At 41.1% G+C, this 9,507-nt stretch overlaps 1 protein-coding gene across 2 annotated transcripts in view; it reads left to right on the forward strand.

Moving 5' to 3' along the window:
* The window catches only part of rcan3 (regulator of calcineurin 3), a 36,370-nt gene extending 26,863 nt beyond the window's left edge, over positions 1–9,507 (forward strand). For both annotated transcript variants that reach the window (XM_035674193.1, XM_035674194.1), the window contains 3 exons: positions 5,017–5,190; positions 6,250–6,421; positions 9,055–9,507. In XM_035674193.1, the coding sequence (XP_035530086.1) occupies positions 5,017–5,190; positions 6,250–6,421; positions 9,055–9,209 (501 nt within the window). In that variant the 3' untranslated portion in view covers positions 9,210–9,507. The remainder of the gene's footprint in view (positions 1–5,016; positions 5,191–6,249; positions 6,422–9,054) is intronic.

Raw genomic sequence — 9,507 nt, forward strand, 5'->3', positions numbered from 1 at the left:
TATATCAGGTTGCAAATTAGGTGCAACTCGCCCCAGGCTAGCTCAGTTGTGCAACAGCGGGGCTGAGGTAAAAGAGACTATCTGCGACAGGAAAGGAAGGGAATTTAACCTGTTGAGGTGCACCCTGGCTGTTATGTAAAGGTGACATGGAGAAACATGCGGTCAGCAGTAACGACAGCACTTGCCATTTTCAATCAAGCCAAGTTGTCGGCTATTTGAGAGCCGTGACTTCACACCTCCGCCTCTCGACCGTCTCCACCCCAAAAACACATCAGAATTCTTCTTGTTTGAAAAACAAAGCCTGTGAGTACAATGTAGACTTTATTGTGAGAAGGAGTCATGACGATGTTAGGTGTATAAATTGTTGTTTTTTTCCCCTCATTTGTTCTGCGAATATATCTAGTTTTCTTTTGTTTTCTGTTACCTAGCTACTGTGTGTGTGAGATAAATTATATTTTCGTCCAGCTTCTTCAATAGATGTTGTCATCTGCCTTGTTGAGAACGAAAAACAAGAACAAGCTGTTCTCTTCTCCTCTCTCTCACCTGTTGTCCTACAGCTCTCACTCACTGCAAATACAGTAGTAGCAGGTGCTGGATCAAGCTGTGTGTGTGTGTGTGTGTGTGTGTGTGTGTGTTTTGTGCGGTTAAAACCAGCTAACAGTTGTCCTTCAGTTGTGCTTAGATTCTAATGGTGTTACCTGTCACATTATTTTACCTTGCAGATATGTCCTCTGTGTGTGTGTGTGCACAGTATGTGTGTGAATACCTTACAGAAGATAAAAGTACCGGCTAACACATTGTGCACATCACACACATGCTTACTCACTTGCTAAGTCTCTCTCTCTCTCTCACACACACACACACACTCATGCACAAAGAGAACAAAGGGAGTGGGTCACCTCAGGGAACATTGCGATGGCAGATGAGCAGGCCACTTTTTAGCCCTGTGTAACTCAACACCCCTCTCCTCTTCCTCGTTTCCCCTCCTCTTCCTCCTCTCATTCCCTCAGGATGTCCGCTCATAGAGACCACATAAATTAATGATCAAGCACGCTCACTTGTTACACACCAATCAGCCGTGGGTGTATCAGCGTCGGCGTGTGGGGTTAAAAACAAACAGTAGATGCTATTATGGAACATGATCTTGGAGCTTTCCCACATCTCTCCTCATGCCAAAACATCAATTTAGGCTAGGGAAGTACCCACCGTGTGTGTGTGTGTGTTTATGTGTGTGTGTGCATGAGAAAGACTACCTTATCGGTTATCACACATGGAGTTTGATGACATGTGAGTCATAGTAGCTGGCTAAGGCTCATGGAAAATTCACAGTTTGAATAAGGGCTTAAGTGGGCTCTGCAGATCGGCCAAACAAGTGCTTTGTTGTCATTTTTAGGCTAATTACGATTAATCAGAAGAGTTTGCAAACAAGCAATAGCAGGTTATTGTGAAATTTAAGTAGGAGTGTGGTTGTAAGGCTGTTATGAGCTTTTGACTTATTAAACACGCAGATTTAGGACATTTTCATGCTCCCATAACCCCCATCCATCCCAGACTTTTTTCTAAAAATGTACTGATTATTTATCTAAACTCCTTCAAGCTGTACTAATTAATATTTCTATAATAACAGTGGGAAAAACAATACTCGTTTTATAATTTGTTTTAGCCAGACTGAATTACTTTGGTTTTACAGGCTACAACTTTACTGTTTTAGTTTACTTTCATTGTTCTCATTACCGTCCTTTCCAGATGTAAAAGGCAGCTGTTTTCAGTGAAAAAGCTCTGATAAATCGGCTACAAAAAAGAGCAAAAGAGGTAGATATTTTTGTCAGGACTTGGTAGAGACCAAAACAGAGCTAATATTGTTGCAACTGTCCATTTTAGAGAATATGAAAATGAAAACAATGTCTTATTGAGGCAATTTGCTGATTTGAAACAGTTTTGGTTCAGGGTGTCCTGGTTTCTCTGGCCTTGAAAGGGGCACAAAACACCAGGAAACCTGATAAAAAGAGACACATAAGAAAAACAGTCATTAAAGGGGCCGTGCAGTGTATTTCAGTTCCATAATGGTAGCTCACAAGAGACTGATTAAAATACAAATCTGGTTTGCAGAGGGTGACCCTTTAATGTTGTTAATAATTTTGTAATAATAATTTAAAAATAATTGTAAAATAAATTTTGACATGCTGCTTCTTCTGCTGTTTATACACAATCAAAGGAAAGAAAGCTATTTGGTTAACTACTGTTTTGCAGTTGACTTTGTTGTCCGTGGGGGTGAGAGAATCAATTTTAAATGAGCACACTTAACACTTGGCTGTCCCTGTATCGCGGTGAATCACGCTCTTCCCCTTCCTCTGGCTTTTTGGCATTGTAGCGTTTTTAATTGCTAAAGTTAGTCGGTAATTCTACTCAAAAATGCATAAAAGGCGGAAAGATATTCAAACATTCCTGACATGACCTCTTTTTCCCTGCTTCTTTAGAGTGCACCTTGTATGGTGAACTAGAAACCTGACTAAAAATGGTATCACGGAGCCTGGAGGTGAAGTCAGGTCTGAAGTTTAGCCAGCTACCGCGAGGCGTTTAGCAAAGGAAGACCAGATGCACTTACACGGGGAGAAGAACTGGAAATAAAACAAGACGGGAGTTAGGGAGGATTATGAGTAAAAGTGTTAATCTGCTTATTCTTTAAATGCAAATTGTTTTACCACAGTGTACACCACACTGCAGCATAACTGTGGTTCACAGCTTGCTCAATCATTAACAACTCTGCATGTGTCAGACAGGGGGAAGATGTGATATCTCTGCAGAGATTCAGAGTACACCCTGTATTTTACAGCATTTTCTCATACTAAGATGGCTAAAAGTTCTTCGCTGTGGTAAAATAGACATTCACGAAGGACTGCAAAACAGTAATTAATCATTGTAAAATGATTTACAGATAATTCTATAGGCTTTAAGAATATATTTAACTGTTTATTGATGACTATGGACAAACAGTGTTACATCTGTTTGGATTTTATTTCCTTGACAGTAGGAAAAAAATGTTTTTCGACATATCTAACAATTGATTAAACAAGAAAAGGGGACCAATTACTTAATCATGAGAAGAGTCAGTGTTAGTTGCAGTCCTATGGCGATGCACAGCTTCCTTCCAGTGCTTTTGTGATGAATATGGAAACTAAAGTCCACTCTTTGCTTACAACATGACTTTGCAACCTCTTGCTTGTAGTTTCATGACCAATCCTAATAAGTGTTAACGTTATAGAATAGAATAACCTTTTTTAATAACAAAATGTCGAACAAGATAAGAATAGACCTACAGTGCGTGCAGTTATGTTTTATGGATTCGTCAATAGGACACGGGACTAACAGGACACACAGACAGAGCCGAGCACTCATTTCAGTGTACTGAGTTTACAGATACCCGGTGTCTGCCATCACTAAGCTGTCACTAATGTGCAGAGGCAGATCTCACAGCCGACATGCTGCCTGTGTTCCTTCAGGTAACACGCACCCTTTCCATCCTGGTGAGAGGTGCTGTGTCAGCCGAACGCGAGAAGTGTTGTGGGAGTATTTCGGGCTTATGTTTCCCACTGCCTGACACAACACACAACACAACAGACACAAGAGAATGATTTCAAACAAAAACAATCGATCAGATGCTTACCAACTGATATCGATGCCAGTGGCCGCACACATAAAGGGAAAAGGAAAAAGCAACAATATTATGATCATCATATTGGTATACTGTGTAAATGTCACAAACCTTTAGTGTTGTGTGATAAGTAAAGGTGTAATTGTGTTAAAACTTGCAAAACTTGAAGCAGTCTGAATCAGGCCCTTACTGTTAATGACAATAAACGTCCATCATCCGTCTTGATTCTTGGAAAGAAGACGGTTTTCATCGCCACGTTTCCGCGGGCGCTGGTAGATGGTCAGCTAGGAGACACAGAATAGTGCTAGCGATTACTCAGAAAGCAGCTCTCCCGGCGGCCTTCTTCCTTTTCGCTTCGCCCTCCTACTGAGCTGTTTGATTGAGTTCACAGCTGAGGAGGCCAATTTGGTACCCATGGAGAGGAATAAGTGAAAAAACGTAGCAGATGTGGGAATATATCGTATGAGTATAGTTAAAGACAAAGGGTAGGGCATGAGAAGGAGGGGGGGCAGTGATCGGAGAAAGGAGAGAATTACGTGAAGAGGAAAAAGACAGTGAGAAAAAGGGACAGCATCCAAGAAGATTGCAGGAAAATGACAGGAAGTTGGAAATGTCATTTCCCTATTAACTCAATGGCAAATGAAATGGGTGCAAAGTAGTAAAGAGTCACGTCTGGTGCTCAGACAGAGGTGTCAGTGAATAACTTAGTCTCATCTTTCCACGTCTAAAAATAATGCAGAGATTACATCGTTTTTTTATGGAATTGGAAGGTTTATTTGCTAAATCAAGCATGTAAAATAGAACCTGAAATTGCCTGAGCTGCTCCAGAGGACATTTTTAGCTGAAAGCAGCCGCTCCTCTGTGTTTCCAGCACTAAAACAATTAGTCAGTTAATCAATTAGGCAGAAATTAAATAAATCAACAAGTAATTGGTTGTTTATCAAGCAAAAAAAGCCAAATATTTGTTGATTCCAGCTTCTCAAATGTGGGAATTGTGTATCTTTAGGTTTTGGACTGTTTGTTTGACAAAACAAGCAATCTGAAAATATAACCTTGGGCTCTGGGAAATTGTAACGGATATTTTTAATCGTTTTCGTTAGGGAATAAAGAATTAATCGCAAAATGAACACACAGATTAGCCAATAATGAATATAATTGTTCGCCTATGAATAGTTGATTTTGATACCTTTTCACATTATTATTCACATAAAGTTTTACCTAGAACAGATAATGAGAATTTTCTCCTACAGTATCAGTATCAGAATATCAGCATACATGGCAACACACTGAACGATAACCCTACTCAATCATTAAACTTAAATATCTTCAAATCCATCTCTTTTTTTCTTCTGTCTCCTCCACAGGAGAGGTTCGAGGCGTTGTTTAGGATCTACGATGAACAGACAACTTTCCAGATGTTCAAAAGCTTCCGGAGAGTCCGGATCAACTTCAGCACCCCAGAGGTCGCCGCCCGAGCTCGCATTGAGCTGCACGAGTCCGAGTTCAACGGCAAGAAGCTCAAACTCTACTTTGCTCAAGTGAGTGTCAGTTAAAGGGTCTGGGAAAGGGCAGGCAGGGAGCATGGGACATGGACTGTCTAAGGAAGAGTTGTGCTTATTTACATGGGGAGTTATGCTATAGTGCATCACTGAAACACACACAGACACACAAATCCACACACAAATCGGGGACAAAAAACCTTACAATTCATTTTTTTGGCTCTCTTCTTTGAGCCTGACTGCTTCCTCAACCCAGCACCCCTCCTGTCATACTTCATCTGTCACTTGATTGGACACATAAACACGTAACATTCTTGAGCTCTCTTAGCGGTGTGTATTTGTTTCTTTTGGGGGAGAAAGAGTGTGTCTAGTCAAAACAAAAAATAAGAGGAGCGTATATATTCAGTACTGTGATGAAATTGTTATACATATTCAGTCATATCTAAAAAAAAAAAATAAAAAAAAAAGATATACATATAGCCATTGTTTCAACAGCATTTAAAGCTTATGTCAGCTATATGTCTTACTTTTAAAACACAATTCAACCCTGAGGCCTAGACGTCATTAGGCCTGAAAATCGTCACATTCCCAACCATGAGTCATCTTATAATTGATGCCCGTTTTATCACGAATACATCACCAGCCCTTACCCCTGCTGCACCTCTCAATACTTTGATGTAAGAGGATTAGGGATTTTACTGCTGAGACAGATGCCACATGTAGGTAGTGTAATTATGGCAATTGGCAGCTATCAAAATGCCAAAATCCCTTCATGGGACGGAGCCTGCAATTTGAGACTAAAAGACTGAAGCTATGACTGCAAAACTAATGTGCTTTTGTGGCTCTTAAGTATCAGGATTATGTATATATAAAGAAAGTACAGGAACTTTTACAATTATCCCAGTTGCTTTGTAGAGCTTTGCATTACATTTTCCATTTGTCTACTTTCTAAATTCAGGCTTTTGTCACAAAGTTAGATCTACAGTCCAGTGTATATTTTAAAATTAAATACATATTCTATAACAGCTTCACTCACTTCATATCACTTTAATCTCCTCTTTACTGCGCCTTTATCAATTCTCATCTCCTCTTTGATAGATCCAGAATGGCGACGAGGACATTGACAAGTCGTACCTGGCCCCTCCCCAGCCCGTCAAACAGTTTCTGATCTCGCCGCCTGCCTCGCCACCCGTGGGCTGGAGCCAGAGCGAAGACGCCACGCCTGTCATCAACTACGACCTGCTGTGTGCAGTAGCCAAGCTAGGACCTGGTGAGTACTCAACAAGCTTGTGCGGTATACTTTCAAAGATATGAACACACACGTTGACAGATAGAACACAGAGAAAACAGTGTATAATAAAGGTATAAAAGAAATCTAATCTGAGTCAGTCATCTCTGAACAGTCACCCTGATACAAACAGGAAATCATTTCATGCTCCTCAGCAGGGTGTTATAGAAAGGATATGAGTCTAGGAAGCAATTTGACAAAGGAATTGAGGTGGACATTGTCGAATCATCACAGTTTTATTCTTGACTTCCTGCGGGCTTTTCATTAATGTCAGGGAATCGGTATTAGGTCTAATTTACCTGAACACAAATGCATTTTTATGTATATTCCATTACATGCCTATATAACGTCATTATGAATTGATTGGCATTTTAAAGTGGCTGTCAACATAGAATTTTCTGCTCCAGTATTACTGTGGACGTGGTCCTTGTTGGGCAGCAAAATAAATAAAAATAGAAAAAACAGCTTGAAGCCCATAAATGATATCTGCTTATATCTGCAGTGCTGGTCACCATCCGTCAGTGTGAAGGGTTTTTAACCCCGGCCCCATCAATGCCAGTATTTGTGTTTGAAAAATGTAAACTGACTGAATAGCGACACTTCAATCGTATCTCAGGAAGTGTAATCCCTGCGTCCCTGTCGAGCTTTGGATTTCTCCGCACGTTGAAGTGGTGGTGTGTGTGTGAGGCTGTGGTAAAAAGTTATGCTCAGAATTTAAAGCGTTTCGAGGGTGGTGTCCTTTTTTAAGCCTTTTCAAAACCAAAAACACAAGCACATCATCGTTAACTCACTCACTAGTTACATTAGTTTGTGGGGTTAAAGGTTAGCCAGTCCTCCTCTTTATTCAATTTGGGGACGTTTACACTAAACTCTACCAGCGACGGTTAAAACCGACACTTGAAGCCTAGCAATGAGAAGCCTGCTTTTGTGTACCTCTGTCTGAAATGAAGGAGCCATTGTTTCAGAGATTACTAAGATTTTCGTGCGCTAAATATGCCATCATGTTCATTGTTAATGGTGTAATGTCAGCGGGGCAAACAGTCAAGACGGTAATCGGTAATTGATAGGATATAGATCACTATGCCGTAAAAAGATCCTTTGAAGTCCCCATACAATTTTAACCAATGTGTTCGTGTGTAAGCAGTGCGGCTCAGCCCAGTTATATTCGGAAGGTTTTAAGATCTTTCCCAGGAACCTTGCTCCCTGGCAGCTTATCTGCTAAGAGATAATGTCGGCTCTGTCTGCCTTGTCGACAAGATTTCTGATTGCAGCAACCTTTTATAAAATGTCACCTAACACACGGAAAGGCGTGCCATATTCCACATAGCCTTTCCATGTTTGTGTATGTGGGTATGCTCATGCTGATGAAGTGGAAAACATGAAGTGTGTATTCACTTGAGCGCTATTATCTTTTTTGATTATCAACAAAAACATGATTAAAGTTTCCACATAATCACACACACACACACACACACAGTCCAGCTCAGAGGATCACGTTTGACACGTTCGGCTGTTACCATAGCAACATGAGGCATCAGGAAATGGCTTTGTTGTTCACCGCACATCCTGGCATCTAAAATCAGATTATCGCAGGGCTGCAGCACAGCGCGCTGACTCCCTCTGTCAACTCTCTGCGGTAACAGCAGGACTCTTATTCACTGTCCATCTTTCTGTTTGGCACCACAGCGAAAAAGCTACTAGACCAATTTCCTCCTGTCTGCCAGCTGTCTGATCTCATCTCCATGGCAACCGTGATACAATCTAGCAAGTGTATGTTTTCAATCTGAGTCCGCCGAGTTTGGCATCTGGACAAATGGCAGCACTATTGCAAAGAAAGTCCTTTTGTTTTCTCTTGACGTCACCTCCTTCTATCTGAGTGCTGACCTGATTAACAATGCAATGGACAGACAGACAGTAGATTATTTTCTCCAGTGTTTGATAAATAGTAACAATTATGAATAAATAACATATGCATGTTATTTCAACCAGAGCTGTTCAAGCCTGTCTTACTTTACTTCTCCTTTACTAGTAAAAATCTTTAAAGTTAGACTAACCAAAATGTAATGTAAAACAATTATGTTATAGATGACTTGAATTTAAATGTTCTAACTTTATATACTGTTGGATAGTTCAATATATAATATATTTTATAAGCTGATCAAAGGTTATTAAGTCTTAATCTGCAAAGTAACCATTGACTAAAGCTGCCAGAGCAAAAAGTACAATAATTCCTTCTGAAATGTTGTGAATTAAAAAGTTAGCATTAGCATGAAATGGAAATACAGTAAAGCGCCTCAAAATTGCATTTAAAAAGCAAAACAATGTTGTAATCTCTCTTTAAATACTTCTTGCCTTCAATAGCTCTCAGCACCAAGCCCAGTTCTCACTGAAGGCATAAATCTTTAAAAGGGTTCAAATGTATGTTTGATGTAGTTTATTTAAAAAGGCTGAGCAGCTGGGCACTGTAGTTTTTAGCAAATAATATTCAAACAGAAAGCAATATTTATACTTACTTATAAAAAAAGGTTACTCTGCACCACTACCTCTTAACTCTCATCTCAGATAACAGTATTTAATATGATTCTGCTCTCTCCCCCATTCTCCCTCTCTTCCAGGCGAAAAGTACGAGCTCCACGCGGGGACAGAGTCCACCCCCAGCGTGGTCGTCCACGTGTGTGAGAGCGAGACTGAGGAGGACGAGGCGGCGCGGCCAAAGCAGCAGATCGTCCAGACCAGACGTCCCGAGGGACCCCCCAAAGTCTTCAACTAGAGAGGCCTCCCCCCTGACACCGGCGCGGACCCCGACCGCCCCTTAAAACCCGCAACACACCTGCCCTCTCTCTCTCGTCTCTGCACTCACAGAGAGCGTCGATGCCCCTCATTTCAGTTCAACTACAAGCAAAAACAAACCAACAAACATTGCTCAAAGACGGTGTTTGTGGGGAGCGTGGCGATGGAATGAGGCGGCTTGAAGGGGATGGATGAGAATCACACACACACTCATCACATTCTGCGGACAGCGTGGGGAGCGGCGGGCATGCTTTGCCTCCAACCCCACCCACCCCCCC

Source organism: Morone saxatilis, unplaced genomic scaffold, assembly GCF_004916995.1.
Source record: "Morone saxatilis isolate NCDOM2014 unplaced genomic scaffold, NCSU_SB_2.0 Contig3, whole genome shotgun sequence".
Taxonomy (NCBI): domain Eukaryota; kingdom Metazoa; phylum Chordata; class Actinopteri; family Moronidae; genus Morone; species Morone saxatilis.